Source organism: Malaclemys terrapin, chromosome 4 (genome assembly GCF_027887155.1).
Source record: "Malaclemys terrapin pileata isolate rMalTer1 chromosome 4, rMalTer1.hap1, whole genome shotgun sequence".
NCBI lineage: Eukaryota > Metazoa > Chordata > Testudines > Emydidae > Malaclemys > Malaclemys terrapin.
In genome coordinates this window covers 105,267,356-105,284,806 of record NC_071508.1, presented here as the reverse complement: position 1 = coordinate 105,284,806, position 17,451 = coordinate 105,267,356, and the positions used below count along the sequence as shown (strand labels likewise).

The 17,451-nt window shown below is 36.8% G+C and overlaps 1 protein-coding gene across 1 annotated transcript in view; it reads right to left on the bottom strand.

Moving 5' to 3' along the window:
• Positions 1 to 17,451, bottom strand: part of AKAP6 (A-kinase anchoring protein 6) — a 303,477-nt gene that overhangs the window by 86,528 nt on the left and 199,498 nt on the right. Inside the window, exons 8-9 of the mRNA XM_054028181.1 lie at positions 14,231 to 14,379; positions 7,298 to 7,418 (exon numbers count right to left, since the gene is read on the bottom strand). Coding sequence (XP_053884156.1) covers positions 7,298 to 7,418; positions 14,231 to 14,379 — 270 coding nt within the window. The remainder of the gene's footprint in view (positions 1 to 7,297; positions 7,419 to 14,230; positions 14,380 to 17,451) is intronic.

The window sequence follows — 17,451 nt, the reverse complement described above, 5'->3', positions numbered from 1 at the left end:
ACTGGAACATTAAGGCCAAACATTTATCTACTTTAAATAAGACTTCTTGCCAGTAATAATTCTCCCTGCTACTTTTTAAATAAAAAAATTTTTTTTTGCCATAGATGCTGAGCACTTTAATCATAAATAAGGCTGCAAATCTGTCATGGAGGTCATGGAAGTCACGGATTCCATGACTTTCTGGGACCCCGTGACTTCTGCAGCAGCCGGTGCTGCTGGCTTGGAGGCCGCTTGAGCTGCTCGAGCGGCCTCCGGGCCAGCCGCATCGGCTGCTGCTAGGGCAGTCTCGGGCCACCGTGCGCCCTTCCCGCAGAGCAGCAGCAGCGGTCTTGGGCCACAACCCTCCTTCCTCCCCGGAGCACCCATGGCGGTCCCAGGTCATGTGCCACTGCCCCCCCCCTCCAGCACCAATGGCACCCCCGGGCTGCATACCACCGCCCCCCGTTCCTCCAGTCCCAGCAGCCCCAGAGCACCTGCAGCGCCCCCAGGATCTCCCTCCAGAGCACCTGTGCTGCCCCCGGAGCCCCCCCTCCAGAACACCCAACATTTATATAGTATATAGGGGTATATAGTACAAGTCATGGACAGGTCATGGGCTGTGAATTTTGTTTACTGTCTGTGACCTGTCCATTCTTTTTACTAAAATTACCCATGACTAAATGTTAGCCTTAATCATAGAATAATGTTAAAATATAGGCCTCGTCTTCATTGAAAAAATGAACTATTTTTAGACTAGGTGTCAAAGATGGCTTTCCCCAGTCATCTTTCCTGTGGTGTTGAAAATGAACATGTTGGTGTGGAGAGTGTCAACCAAGTTTAACACAGTGCTATAAGTGTCTAGGATGCTTTGCTACAACAGGTATTGAACTCAGTTGACCCTCCTATCACAGTGGGACAACTGTTTTCAGGACAGCTTCGGTTGGGTAGCCATTTTTGACACCTATTGTGAAACAGTTCAGTTTCCTTGTGTAGAAAGAGTCACTATATTCTTAGTCTCTAAAAAGCTTCACTCACCAAAGTTCAGTCATGCTCTCTGGCATAATGACATATTAAGAGCACGTTACAAAATCAGAGTCAGCTGATCCGGTTATTTTTATTAAGTCATGTATCTTTTCATATACCTATGGACATAATGTAAGAGCACTAAACAGTGATGCAATTAACTAGTGCAAATGAACAATATCCTTATTGGTATTATTTAACAGTATAATCTTTCTGTAATTTTTGAACAGACATGAGAAAGAATATATATATAGATCAACAGATAAAATCAAAGCTTTCACCTTGCAACACTCAGTTTGTATCAGCATTAAAGTAAAAGTCATATTTCAAAAAGCTAGAGGCTGCACTTTTTGCAATTTAGCCTAAAAGTTTATTAGCAAACTATAATGACTATCCTGATTGCAATTAAAAAGGCTCCCAAATGGGTCAACATACTTAAGTGCTATCTGCAATCATTTAGATTTTAACATGATGGTTATTACTTATTACCAAGCTGCACAATGAGATATATTGATTACTTTTAACCTTTAGATCCAAGGATTCAGAAAAGGTCAAGGTAGTACTCTACCTTTCCTGTCTAGTAAGCTTATGGCCTTTAGAAGAATTCTAATGATTCCTATTGGCAAGGCAGATTTGAAATTAGTTTATTCTCTTGGCTGACATAGAAATGATGACGTATTTAAAAATACTGCATGCATAGCACATTTATAGTTTCTGTCCAGAAAGGGCCTAATCTTGCAACATGCTGAGAGCTTCCTGAGAATTGGTGAGTACCCTCAACTCCTACTGACTGTTAGCGGTCTCATATAAGAAGATAGATTACTAGACTGACAGGAAGACTGCAGAATTTGGGCTCTAGGATCATTCTCCACAGGATATAGTCCAAACAGAATACTTTTCAGGCAGATTACCTTGTAATAAGTTTTTTACAGCAGTAATTTGGTTGAAATAAAGACAACTACAGTGTGGCTTCAGTAGGTATACAGTCCTTGTTTTAAATGGAATAAAGTAATCCAGTTGAACTACTCTGTTTTAAAAAGATACAGAGAACATTAATTGATCCTTGCAGGCTTCTGGTATTTCAGCTTTCTTTCTCTTTAGTAACATTTGCTTCTCACATTTATATCCTCAAAGTGAACAGAACTCAGGCCTGAGATTCAGGAGAATTATGGGCAAGAGAAACATATAACTGTTATGTGTTAGATTAATTCACAGAACACTTGGCATTATTATTGCCAAGTAGTCAAATTGTTCCAAGTTGTTCCGGAAGGTTGTTATTAATAGTATGTTTTCTGAGGAAAGTTCTGTCTACTTTTGGAACTGCATTTCTGTTGCCAAGGAAACTCCTTTAAGCACAGCATTCTAGGAGCACACTGCTGCTTTTGTTTGCCAGTATCCTATTCATATCATCTAAGTAAGCACTTTACATACTTCAGCCTCTGGTTTCAAATGTTTTAGGTTTTTGTTTATTGGTGTTACTATTTGAAATATAGTTCGTTCTTTTTAAATCCAGGACTAGTCTAAGTTTATTTGTAACAGTTGCATTAAGGAGGGAGGGTTGATTTTTTTTTGCAAGTTTACGATAAATTAGGTTTAATTTGAATAATAGCTCCATAGGTTATAGCATTAGTCCTTAAGTGTTAATTATCTTTTCACTCTGAAATTAATGTAGTCATTTCCTACTGACTCCTCTCCACCGTTATTGAAGTGCCGAGGAAAACATGTCATTGAGTTCTGAGCCAGAACTGTTGTTGTGATTAATCCTGGTCACATGGCCAATCTCTGCCAAAAGGAGATCACTGAAAAAAGGTGACAAAGACAGTGATTTCCTGTCAGCAAAGAGTACGACAGGGCTGTCTAGAAGTGATGCAAATGAGGGAAACTTTCACCACGGTTTGTTTGAACCACTTAGGGCCACAGCACACAGAGCTAGAGTGAATGGCACAATGGAGCAGCAGCACACCCAGAGGAGAAAATGAACTGCACCTTCAGAAGAACCGTAGCTTCCATTAGGGAAACAAAAAACTGCTGGAAAGGTTTTTTTCAATTTTTCTTTAGAGGTCCATAACACTTGATGTGCATTTTAATGTTATTTAATAGAGTGAACTTCTTCCCTTTGATAGGATACTTCAGTATTTAACCTGTTCAAAAGCCACATTGACAGATTTTCTTCTAAATCTTTCCAACTGTTGTACCAATTTTTTTCTATTCATTATAGAGTTAATCTTTGCTGAAGACTTAATAATTCAAGAGATTGCTTATGCAGTATGTATTTCAAGCATCTTAAATAGTTTTGTAATCATACATCCAAACATCAAAGGACATCCTGATGTTTTTATTTTGAGTTTTTAAAAAATGTTTATTTAATTTTATTCTCTACATGCGAACAATTTTAACAATCATATCTTACTTATTTAAATGGGGTTTTAATCTAACAGACAATTAAGTTTTACAATTAATCTTCTGGGGAAAATATAGGAATTATCATTAACTTTCTATGTCTCGTACATTCATTTCTAATCTCCAGAGCTCCAATAAACACTGATTTTAACATTCAGGGTAGAGATATAAAATCCATACCCGAGTTCCCACTGAACGATTCATTAGCAGAGTTTAAATTCTGTGGGCCTGATTCTGCAAACCCTCTGCATGCAAATCCACCTGAAGTCAATGTGAACCCTATATACAAAGAAGGCTTATGGGATCAGGTCCACATGCTATCGATAAAAATGAGGGTTTTCTTATATGTTCAACTCAGCTACAATGATCTTCAGAAATCAATCAGATATCAGAAAAATTCAGATGTTCCTTATAAGTTAATTTCAATTATAGACTAACAGGCTGTAAACCACTCATTCTGTGTTTGCATCTGTAACATATATTAGTCAAATCAGGTAGTTACTTTTTAAAAATTGAAAATGAAAATTGAGTGAATTGTCCCTTTTATCCCTGGGAGAGGGCTGCAGGAGGAAGAAGAATTCTCTTTAGAAGTTGTGCTCAAACATAGGAAAATAAAATGAAAGAGAACCAACAATACTGCTAGTGTATATCATACATGCTTAGAGTTTTAAAAAAATACCAGCTGCACTATACACTCCTGTTTATATTTATAGAAAGAATAAAATAAATTTAAAAGAAGGGAAAACAGAGTGTCTAATAAGAACTGAGAACCCCCTAGTATATTTCAATGCAAAATTAAGCAGAAGGAGTTGACTTAAATTTATATGAAATCTGAAAATATAGTACTGAGGAAATAGTCTAACCTGTGAAAATGCATTTTATTTTCCCACATGCAATTTTAGCATTTATATATTATATTATGCTGCTTTAATGCATGCTTTTCCCTCCTGATTTACCTGTTTTATCATACCTCCTTTCCATTCATAGACTCCTTAGGGGCAATGATTACTGTTGGTAATAGTGATACCATAGTAGGTTCACTGGCAGAGAAGGCTTGCTGAGCTGGCTCAGAGGTACAATTACTTGTCAGCTCAATAGCTGGGAGGAGGGGATCTGAGGGTTTAGGAGAATCCACCGAAAAGCAGAAAGTGCAATTAACAAGTTCATATTTGAAGCTGCAGTTGATAAAGAATACCTAAAATAAGGCCTATGTTTTCATAACACCCTCCATCATTCAACAGTTTTGATTACTCAGCTGCCTGCATTTCTTTTCAGATTTTCTTCCCCCCACAGAGTAGAATTACTTCCATGTTTAGTATAAAGTGTTGATACCACATGCTTGTGATTGCTAGGCAGACCACCAACGACTCTGAGTCAGATCTTTCACATAGGTAGTGTGTCACTATTAAGAGTATTTGTTATTGACTGTGGGGTGGTTAGCTAGGCTAGGTTTTAGAAATATAAATGCTGAATGTTGTTAGGGGCATGATGTATCCTGGTTACTAAAATCATAGAAAATAGAGATTAAAAAGCCCTGTTTGTTCACCTAATCTGTCCTTTTGCCAAGCAGAGTGTGTGCGCATCCCCACTGTTTATGGTTTTGCAGTGGAAGAACTGCAATTGTACTAGAATAATATATTCTTAAAAGCTTTAAAATTGTGGCTAGGGCTCTGCAAGGAAGAGCTCCACCTGTGGAGACTGCAGAGCGAATGTGCTGAATCCAGTTTGGAATCTGTGCTCATTGACTGTAGGCCTTGCAGATATGTGGGAGCTATAGACCTGACAACTCTCCTCTGTCTGAACTTTTCAATCCCAGGACCATTGTACCAGAAGAGGCCAGCATAACTCAGGGCTCTATTAAATCCAGGGAATATTATCTCCCTTTCTGTGATAAAATATTTCTGTATGTGTGGTCTAAAGTTGTGTTGGCCATTTTTGTCACCATACTGCACTGCAAACCTTTGAGTAAGTTCCTGTCCTCTTTTATCCCTCCCATTGCCCCACTAACCACTATCTCCCCAATTATATACATTACCATTCATACCTTTCTGACTGCATTTCGAATACATCAAGATAAAAAACATTTCTAAAGGGTGCATAGAATAGTGGGGCCAAGTGCTTCTTGTGATTCCAGTCCATTTTTGTTGTTTTTTAAAAAATATTAGAATTTTTTGAATTCTTCAATGTAAAACTGAAAACGATGACTACATTAAGACATAGAGCAAAACACTTTGGAAATTGCCCTGTATAAATATACAGTGCCTAAGCATTTCAATCCTGACTTGTAACACACTATTTATTCTAATCCACACATTTTTAACAGTGAGGGTGAATAGCCATTGGAATGAACTAACAAGGGAAATGGTGGATTCTCCATATCTTGATATCTTCAGATCAAGACTGGATGCCGTTCTGGCAAATATGCATCAGCCAAACACAAGTTATTGGGCTCAATAAAGGGGTAGCTGGATAGAATTTAAGGGATGTCATATACAGGAAGTCAGAACAGATGGTCCCTTTTTGCCTTAAAATCTAGGAATCTCTGAGTCTATCTAGGGCCGAGACCATCAGCTGTGTGTGAAATTATGTATTTAGTTTTCTTTTAATATTAACAAATGACTGAAAAAGAGAGAAACTGAGGCTATTCAACTTAACTTACTTGTGACTTTTAATACGTTAAAGCTCAAACAATATTCTCTGCATGTGAAGGTATTTTATAACCTATTTCATAATTATCTGTTTAGGTCCTTTCAAATAAAAGGACCAACATTAGATAGAATAAAATGCATGAAGAACAACAACAAATTATAAATTCAAAGCAAGAAAATATAAATTATATTTAATAAATTATCAAATCAGGTAACCTTAGAAGAAAGAAAGCAACTTCTATTTGACCTTGAATGTACCATTTATTCTATAAGAAATAAAAAAAAAAAAGCTAGAGGGTAGTTGTTTCTTGTCATTATACTATTGCTGATTCTGTAGTTAGTTATTAATTTTATTTTTTATGATTCACAATCTGCTCTTTGAAATACGCCATATGCTCAAAGCAATTCAAGGATGACAACTGTCAGAATTACTCCAATAAAAATTGCCTAAATGAGGAAGATTTACTGCAGCCTGATATTTCTGTGGAAAAAATCTCCCTCCTTTCCCTAACCCCCATCATGCCCCTTACAGTTTCTCAGACACACAGTCAAGCCTGAAACAGTTTTAAGATGAAATCTATATTTTGGGGGACTATTAAAATTATCCATGAAAAAGAAGAACTGATCAAACAATCTGGACTAAGACAGCAATGGCAAATAAGGGAAACAGTATATATTTATTTGACAAAGAGCCTCCAATCAATATGCGAGTTCAAAATCATTTTGCTTAAATCACAAGCAAGTGTATTGACTTAACATGACAATGTCTGCTTTATGTATAACTAATAAAAATTAAATTGGAAGAGTCCTGTATCCCAGCAGCAGTAAACCAAAATCAAGGCAAATTCCTCTCTTCCCTGAAGAGATCTGAAAGGTGGATAAAAATCCAGCTGAAAGCTCCAATCAAAACACATTTTGTTAAATGCTACCATTTCATTTTTTCTTCATTTTGTTTCAGTCTATTTATTAATGCAGTTTCATTTATTTCTATTCATCTTGAAGACAAATCTTTGTCCTTCTATAGAATTACACCAAATAGAATGTGATAAAGGGAACTTTCTTGCAATTATGATGTCGGTGCAGCCTGTCAGTGCACAGGGGATGGAAATGAGGTTGGGGACAGGGAAGGGAATTCTAATAGACACCATGATACATACAATGAACGTAGCGATATCCTGTGAGAGAAAGACTTGTCAAGCTAATCAGATCTTCTATAGCTAGGTAAAGGCAGTAACGGTAGCTCTAACCTTGTAAAGATGCTGCTGCTGCTCCTCTGACATCATCAGGTCATGGCTGTCCATCACTATAGATTCCATGTCAATCAGCCAATCCCAGAGCTCCTGGTATTCTGAATCAAAGTCCAAAAGGCTGTAGATAAGGAACAAAATGTATTATGCATAAATACAGCCTAGTTGTTAAAATCGTGTATTAGGATAATATATTCTTGAAAACTCATGATGTACCAAGTTATATTTCTAAAGAGACAGTCTGTATTTATAGAGAGAGTGGACGCAAATAAAAATTGAAATCCAATTTAAACCAGTGACATGACCTAAATTTGGCGAGTGATGCTAGATTCTGACAACTGTAAGCATACTGTACTTGCTGCAAAAATGTAGAAATAAAAAACCCTTAGATAATGTTGCCTAATGGTTTTTAAAGTGCTAACATTATATTTAACAAGCTTCTCTACAATGATCATGATATACTATTATTCATACCAAAAATATTACTTTCACAGAAAAATGACTCAATCCATTTAGCCATCCCTCTGCTGTCTATCTGCCTATCTCTGCAAATATATATCCTACATTTATTTTCATGGATGAATAGCTAGCATTTCAACTTAACGCTTTAGGATAGGCTTGAGTGAATATGGTAAGCCAGTGAGAACTAAGGCCAGATACAGTATTAGACAGGTGTTCCCTACAGACATGTAAGAAACAAAGGTAAGGACAGGAAGTCAAAACAATGAATCTTTGAATAGCCAGCAATCATTAAAATTCAAAGGAGGATCACTATGGTTTTCAACAAAATAAATCATTAGAATAAGGAGCTTAAAAGGATTAATGTGATTCTCTATTGAAAGCCTAGTGAGTAAGTAAAGCACAGATTCTTCTAAAACACTGTGATATGAGAAAGAAGGTATACATGGAAAAACTGCAAAATTGTCAAAAAAACACCCCTTAAAAGAAATCCTCAAGACTTGTCAATCTGTAACTGACCAAAAGCTTATTAATAGCAATGAACAAAAGTCATCATTGTAGGTCAAATGAGTATATGACAGTGTGTGTTCCTGCCCATGAATTTAATATTGCTTACCGAGGCTAATTTTTTCAACTATTTAAAAACTTTATCTAGTTTTTTACATCTTTTTTATTAATGTTATAAAGAAAGTGAGAAATCCTGCAACAAAGGAACAAAAGAAATAATAATACCAAATATATAATGTATACACTACTGTAGTTTGAATCACCATTAATTAGTGTACCATATCCAAGGTGATTGTGAACGTATGTAGATATAGTTAATGTGTTGTGAGACACCCTCTTTTGAGAGGCAGGAGGGAAGGGCGGAGAAAGCATTTAGTCCTCTGTAATATTACTTCCACCAAGACAACTAAGTACTGTATAATGCACATGTGTTGATTCTGCATTCTCTCTCTAGATCAATCCACTACATTTAGCATACTCTTACTTAATAATTTATGAGGTTATAGTTCCTATCTTGGAAAGGTAAGCAAAGGTGCTATTATAAGGAAGAGCAGGCATGAACAACCAAGTTATTGTGGTTGAAGAATAAGTTTCATTGGAAGTTGAGGGCATTTGTAACCTCTCATGAGGTGCTTGATGGACCTTTATTTTGAAACTAATTGCGACACTACACTCCATATTCTTCATAGAAATATTGCTATAATATGATTGTAGCATAACTATGATACGTTTTGTGCAAGATAAGTCACGTGAGATATCGTTGGAAAGGTTATGATTTGCTGAATATGATTATCCTATTTGTATGCATGTATCATTTTGGTATCTAAAATTAGGAATATTGACTATACATCTGTACTACCGAAGTGTTTGCATCCAGGGAACGCACACCAGACAGAATACAATCAGTCTGGCTGGCTAGCTGGGGACCAGTCAATGGACCATTAGGGAGAACAATAGGTCTTTGAAGATGCTCATCTCCCACCTTCCTGAGAAGCTTTCTTGGGATGCTACAAACCACCTCTGATTCATGATCGTTTTGACACTGCAGGGTCATGTGATTAAGTCACCTGGTACTGGACTCCATGATAGAATACCAGTATTTTTCCACTGAGGGGGGAGGAACCACACTGAAAAAAAAGGATTCCTGCCATATGTAAAGCCTATTTAAGGCAAGGGAGGGACATTTAAAGGAGGGTTGGTTCTTCACTGAATCCCCGCCCAGGATGACTCCTGGAAAGATCAAAGAAACAAAGACAAAGTGGGGGAGAAGGACTGAACCCAGCCTGGGAAGGTATCTGGCCTGTGAAAGAAATACCTTGAGTTTTAAGCTGCAAGCAAGAGCAGTTTGCCTTCAAGAGACTCTGCAATCTGCCTAAAACAACATTTAGGGTGAGAAATTACTATTTGTAACCAGTTTCTTTAATATCTAAGCATATATTGCATCTTTATTTTATTTGCTGGGTAGTCTGCTTTGATCTGTTTGCTATCCCTTATAATCACTTAAAATCTATCGGTTGTAGTTAATAAACGTGTTTTGTTTTCTCTAAAACCAGTTTGTGGAATTCATAACTGGGTGGAGGCAAAAAGCTGTGCAGATCTTCCTCCACATTGAGGGAGGGAGCGGATTTCATGAGTTTACGTTGCACAGCACAAGATGATACAATTTTGGGTTTACACTGCAGAGGGGGTGTGCACTTGAGTGCTGGGCAATTCCTTAGTTGAAGCCTTCCCATTGAGTGCTGATTTCAGGGTCTGTGTCTTTCTGCAGCTGGGTGTGTCCCTACCTGTATGTGTGCTGGAGTAGTTTGAGGTCCTGGCTCAGCAGGATGGTGTAAGGGAGCCCAGCCTGGTGGGATAGGTGGGCTCAGTGGTACCCCAGTACATCAGCTGGCACCCAGGAATCGGGAGGGGGCAGCCCGTCACACTAATATAAAACTATAATCTTCATGAATAAAGTCCATGATATTCAGACTGTTGTGTAATAGAATCCTTACCTAAACCTCAGAGAACTGACTAACCATTCTGCATCTTCAATACTCAATTTTTTGATATTATGTCTCCGCCAAAAATTATCCCAGCTCATAAAAACTGACAGGGTAGAATGCTGATTATTAAAGACATATTTTTATCAGGCAAGGGACCAGATTTTCAGCTGGTGTAAATTGGTATAGCTATACTGGCTTCTAGGGTCTTCTCAGTTTACATCAGCTGAGAATCTAGCCCAAGAATTGGTGATGGATTGAACCAAAATCTGGATCCAAACACTCCACTCTTTTGGCAGAATAGGTCTGGGATGGATATTTCAGAATCAAAACCCATAAATGGATTAGAATTTTAATATAATGAGCAGAATTAAAGTTCTGAATCCAAACACATTTCGCACACTGGGGCTTCAAAATCCAGATCTGAACCAAGATCTAAATTTTGCTATGCAAACCCATGTTTAATTATTATGAAGTTTGGTTTAGAAGTTGTCAAAAATATGTTTTGACATAACTATGAACTGCTTAAAAAAATCCCTTGCTTTTAAAGATATTCTATTTTTAAAAAATGTATAAGCTATTATTAATTTGATAAAAATGTATAAGATAACAGGACCAAATAAAGAAGTTAACAAAATGGGACAAATGTAGGTTCAGTGATAGGTTAAGATTAAAATATAGCTGTCAACGTTGCTGTTAGGTTGAATATTCCTTTTCTATTCAGAATCCATTTTTTCTATGCATAGCATGTAATTTTTCACACTGCCTGAGGCAGAATCAAGAGAAGCTTAACTTCTGAAATACTGTATATCTGCTAGATGCAGGAATTACAAAAATGACTTGATTTTGGTGCATTAACCAAGTCCACTTTAAAAAATGTAGAGCAAGTGTTTCTGGTCCAAAATATTCATCCAATAAAGGAATTCCAATAAAATTCATCCAAGAGGAATGCAACAAAGTGTGTTAAAGAACAAATAACTAAACTTCCTTGAACATAGTTTTATGGTTAATACACTAAACTCATGTTAGCAACATAGTGTTTGTAATGACATTAAGGTATATTTTAGCTTGGTAAACAGGAAATAAGATATGCAGAATTGCATGGCTTATCCCTTGAACCCTAAACATATTTCTTAAAGTATGGACATCAATTTATTATTTTGAATGAAAATTCATGAGCCGCTTTCTTATGAGAAAACCAGTTCATCTGTGCCATTAATAAATAAAAAGGAATGTGGAGCTATTTCCATTAGCCATTTTTTTTCATGTTTGACATGTACCACCAGATTGTATTATTTCTTTGATGGCATAGCTCACATGGCATTTAGAAGTACTGTAAGCATAGTAGTATGCCTGCCCAAAAAAAAAAAAAAAAAAATCCAACCAGATAAAATATTCTTTCGACTTTCTGGGTCATCATCTGTTGGATCTCCTTTCCATAAGCATGCGATTGAAGTATTATAGAGGAAATCAAATTTCTGACCATAACAGCTTTAAAAAATAATATTGCTTTAAATTCTGTGCATATCTGGAGCATTCCATAATGTTCAGTCAATGCACTCAAAGCCTGATCCTGCAGTCCTAACTACAGTCTAATGAGTACTGACAAAGGACCAAAAGAAATGGTCCTGAGACATGTGCAATAGTTTACTGAACACAGTAAACATGGGTCCGAACTAAAACTCTGATATCATCATGCCACCAACTCTGAGGGTGTTCAGAATCTGAACCTATGTAAGTATCAACATTTTGCAGCTGATCTCTATTACTCCTTTGAGCTCTTTCCACACACATGGTGGCCATTGTTCTCCTGCAGCAGATCCCCATTCTTTTCTCTTTCATTCCCTCCATAGCCATTCCTATGCAGACATTAACCGATCCCTCTTCATTTTCATTGTAACTATCCCTATTCTGCAGACATTCCCCAATCTTTTGTAGTCCCACCTCACAGACTTTCCAATTTGCAGATACTATCTTACTGGTCCCATTTTAATCATCTCTTCCCTGCACCTAATCTACTTCTGATCTATTCCCACTGTAGATATATCTCCCCCATTTGCCAAATCCTCATTCTTACCTTGTTCGCACTGTAGGCATTCTCCCCTGAACAGGCTCCAAAGGCCATGCATCAGGTCTCTAATATATGGGCATTCCCATGCTACTCCTCAACATAGTACCTTATCATAGTATCAATAGCAAGCACAAAATTTGGATATATGTGCACAGAGGACCAAATATTAAAAAACAGCCCCTAATCTTGTAGTTGCAATCAAATGTGGGCGAACCTCAAGGGTTAGATTTTCAAAGGGGCCTGAGGGAGTTAGACACTCCACAACCCATTGATATGGAGGTCAGCAAAGGTTGGCGCCCTTTGTTCTGTAGGCCCCTTTGAAAATCCCAATCTAAATTGGTAAATGGCTGATTTATGGATGTTAAGCAAGAGGTTAAACATCTAAAATGCTGTCATTTTCATGTGCAATTTTGTCTTTTACATGTGCAATGCTTGCCATTGATACTATGATAAGGTACAATGTTTAGGAACACCATAGGAATGCCCATAAATTAGAGACATGTTGCATTACCCTTTGAAAGTTAGCTCTGACAAAGCTGTCCCAATGCACCAGAGGACTGTGGCCAGAATGTTTGCAGTAGGTAGATCAGCTATGGACCTAGGCATTACTACAGGGGAGGGAAATATTCAGATCATGGGGATAGAGCAAGGGCATTTCTCCATTGGCATCAGTGGAAATTTGAAACAAATCCCTATGGAGCCTGTTCAAGGAAGAATGTCTATAGTGGGAATGAGCGACAATACAAACTTTGTAATTGGGGGAGATATATCTACAGTGGGAACAGCTGGAGAAGAGATTATGTACAGGGAATCAGACAGATGACAAACTCATTAGACACAGAAATCTCAACAGACAACAGCTAAAGTAATTATTAGAGCTGGTTGGGAAACAGTTTTCCCAAATAGATGCCATTTGGGATGAAACTGAGACCTTTTGAATTTTTTTCATGAAAAACCAAAAGGAGAGACAAAGAAAGAGCACGTGCCTGTACTAGAATAGTCTCGTGGTCAGAGCAGCCAGCTGGGAAAGGAGAAACCCAAGTTCAAATCCTTCATCTGCCTAATTCAGGGTGGTCTCTCTCAATCTCTCCTGTTGAAGCTGTTCCATATAAATAACTAAATATTGATTGTCCCAGAGTCAGAACAAATGCCCAGTGGTTAGGGAACTCACCCAGGATGTGGAAAGGCAGGGAATTGAACCTGGGTCTCTCACAGCCCCCTAATCACCAAACTATTCTGGAGTGGGTTTCTTGCTTGGTATCATTTTGACCAAAAATTCCATTCTGGACCTGAGAAACCTTCCTGTCAAAACAGCTATATTTTCACTAAAAGTTCTGGTTTTGACTAATCAGCAATTTTAGATGAAACAACCGTCAATCAAATATTTCCTGGCCAGATCTAGTACTTATAGCTTTCAGTCAGTAATGAACTGGGCCATATTTAAACCAGAAATCCAGAAATGAAAGGCTTCACATTCACCTACTAAGGGTCTAGTAAAACGGTCTCTAAGGAAGTTTGTTATAAAAAGATACTGACATGTCATGGAAGTCTTTGGAAGAAACATACTAGGAAACCCGAAAGCATCAGAACAAATTAAGAAATAAAGAGAAATAAAGGATGACATAACAGGCTTAGAAAAGGCTGAAGTTTAAGGGTATGCAAAATTTTTCATGTAGATAATGGGCTGCTATTTGGAAAAGTTAGGTAGCTCTAGGAGCGAAGCAATTAATGTAGATAAAATTATACAGAACTCATTAATTTTTGCATTAATAAATATGACAATAAATATACATAGCATGTTACCTTGTATCTTGGTTAAGGAGGAAAAATCCTGGCTAGCATAGCAGTAAGAAAGAAGATCATGTAAAAAAAGCACAGATCAGAGAGAATAAAACAAAAAGAATAGTTTCCTACCCATTACTTCCCACTGTGTGAACTTTTGACATATCAGCAAACTCTTCCTTTCGCTTGCTACTACTGTTGTACTGTTCACTATACAGCTTTAAGGACATCTGTTCAACAGCATCTCTTTGTGCTTCCAGATAGCATAGCTGAACCTCAGCCTAGAGAAAGAAAACAAAGAGGAAAACACTTTTTTTTTCATTCCAAAGGAATGCATTTAAAATGACTACTTTTGGACTGTACCAAACAATTTAACCAAATTTCTTTCTTCCCTTAATAAGGCTGGTCCTATAAATCAGAACATAGTACAGTATATTACCTAGCGTATAACTGGACCATTTAAGTTCTTATCAAAGCATGGACCTTATGTCCCATGAGATGTATATCTAGCAAAATGCTAAATAAAAATGTTTGTCTGTATGCGTGTGAGCGAGCAAGTGATATTAGAAATATCACATTCTGAAAAAATCCAGCTAAATATATAAAATAAAGCTTCTTGCACATTTCAGAAGCTCATCTTCATCTCTTGCTAACAAGATGACGATGCTTCAGAGTTAATTATACTTGCATTGTTTTGTTAAATTAATAACTGTAAATTAAAACAAAGGGACTGGCATTGTTCACATTCTATTTTTCCCTATCTAGTTTCCAGTGATTACTCAGAAATCTTGATTGCAAGGAAGAGGCAATAAGTTAGATGTGCTGTTTTCCATCAGTCTATGTGCCTAGCCAAAAGAATGTTGAATAATTTTTGGCATCAAAACTTATTGAACAGACGCTTTATTTATTGCAGCTGTGGTGATCAGTTGGATTCTGGAAGTCAGAGCACCAGATGACATGGGAATAAAGTTTGCTTTTTGCTGTGCTTGCCCCTGGGTAGCAGGGAGAAGAACAGAGGGAAGGATAAATTCAAAAGCACTTTGGGGCCAATATGCTGTCGTTTTCCTTTGGTAAGGGTGCACTAAAATAAAAACCACAGACATTACAAATTCTGATAAGCTTCAAAAATGTCACTTCTTTGTAACTTAATTCCATATTCCTATTAGTAATAACATGTTCAGTCAATCACTTGGTATGGCAGCAAGATGAATGCACTAGCATGGAGGAAACCTTGGTTTGGAAATGATCTTCACAGTCCAAGCAAAATGAAAGAGAAGTGTTTGCTCTCTGCTCAGAGGGTAACAGTGACTTCTATCTATGATAACAGCCATTTGTGATGTAGAGAAAAAGTGCCAAGATGAAAGCGCTAAAACAGGGAAAATTTCCAAAGCCCAGAATAAGGATGCATATTATGGGCCATGTTTGGACTGGGAAGAAAAAATAAAGGAGTGCCAGCAACATATGCTTGAAAGTAGTTTTGGACACTTATATAATCTTGTGGTTACCTGGATTATGTGAAACTTGTTTATAACTTGTATTAGCATTGATGTATTTTTTACCAAGACGTATTATAGCTAATTTTGAAATACCATTTCCATTTTAACTTCCTTTTTCAGTTTCTTGTAGCTTTTCTCCAAAAATCACTCTTTGTAGTGAATCTTTTAATGTTTGGGTTTAACCCAGATATGATTTTTTGGGACAATTTGAAGAAAATCCATTAATCCAGCTTCTGAATAGCTGGAACATAAAAAAACTTCCAGTGCTTTTCAGTGCTCAAATAAGTAAATCATAAAGGTTTATTTTAAAGCATTATACTTGACATGTATGTAGTCCTGAATGTGGAATGTCCATTTTGCCTTCTTTGAAGAAATTTGATTATGAAAGAAAGTTATTTTAAAATAATTAATGTATAAACAGTATGCACAATATATAACTTTCCTTACTGATTTCATCATGCACTAAAGTGCTGTAGTCCAAGTGTTCACAGATGTACAATCTTTCTTGAAGAGGGTTGACTTGATTCTGCCAATCTTTTAGTCCTTAAGATATTTTTGTTTGGTATCACTGAGCAAGTTTATAGTGTGCTGTATATATCCTCTAAAGAACTTTGATCTCATACGCAGGCTGAACACTGCTCAACACCCATTTCTCGTCGTAAGAGCACTCTTCAACTTAGCAATTTGTCATCTGTGTAGCCATTTATACATTTTAAAACAATCCAAAAACAACAAGATTGTGGATATACTGTACAAGTATAAAGACAATCTACGATTAATTAATTATGGAAGTTACATATAGTTACCAATGAAAAGGCAGTATCAGAATATGTGAAATTATCGAAATATTCTGGTTGAATATATCTAATCTCATCTGGTTTTACCAGATAAACTAGGTTGGGAGTGGTCAGTAGTGTGATGAGACCCCTGAAGAAAAAGGAATCCATGGAACACAGACTGCTGTTTACAGACCTCAGAAAAGACTACCAGTAACAGAGAAATCAGAGTTCTCTTTAGCTTAACAAATAGTTTCCTTCTGTGGGTTATTGAGGTTCCAGGTTCAATCTCTTTCTGGAGTGGATTCCTCACCCACAAGGATAATCTTTCATTTGAAGTTTACTCATTTTGATGCCTTTATGTATTCTTCACTGTCCACATCACGCATTGCAGTTTTCATTTATTCTTGCCAGAAAGCACTTATTCATTAGCTGTTTTTATTTTAGTTATGGTTGAGGTGGCACTTTCATTCTAAACCCCTATTGTGAGTGGCTGATAACTTTCCAAAACAATTACCTTATGAAATAAAATTTCCCATGATTGTTTTCAGCCTAGAGGTGAATTCTTTTGGAAAGTTTAAAGAAAACAATTTTGCTTGCTTTGAGGATGGAGGTGCAAATGAAGATGCATTTTTAACTTAGCAAAATAATTATTTTTCTTGTTTTCACTAATTAAAAAAAAATTAAATTACCCATATAAAAAAACTACATTAAGCACTCAAAAAAGTCAGGAAATGCCCATGATTAAATTTTTACATGCAACCTGAAAGCTGGCACCTTCTTCATATGTATTAAGAGATAGTCTTTAATGATATGAACACATGCTAGTTCTCAAATGACATAATATACTGCCATACAAATTTTCCTAAAATTTTAGATACACACATATAATATTTTTTCCATAGAGTTTTCTATAGATTTTAAGAAAAAAAAAAAGGGGAGGGGAATAAAAAGAAGCAGCTTCTTGCTACGGAGCTTTGAAGTTCTGCTAACTTTCAAAAATATGGCATTAGCATGTGGAGACTCCTCACCTGCAAATCTTACAAGCTGCATAGCTGGGAAGGCATTTGGTAGACTTCTT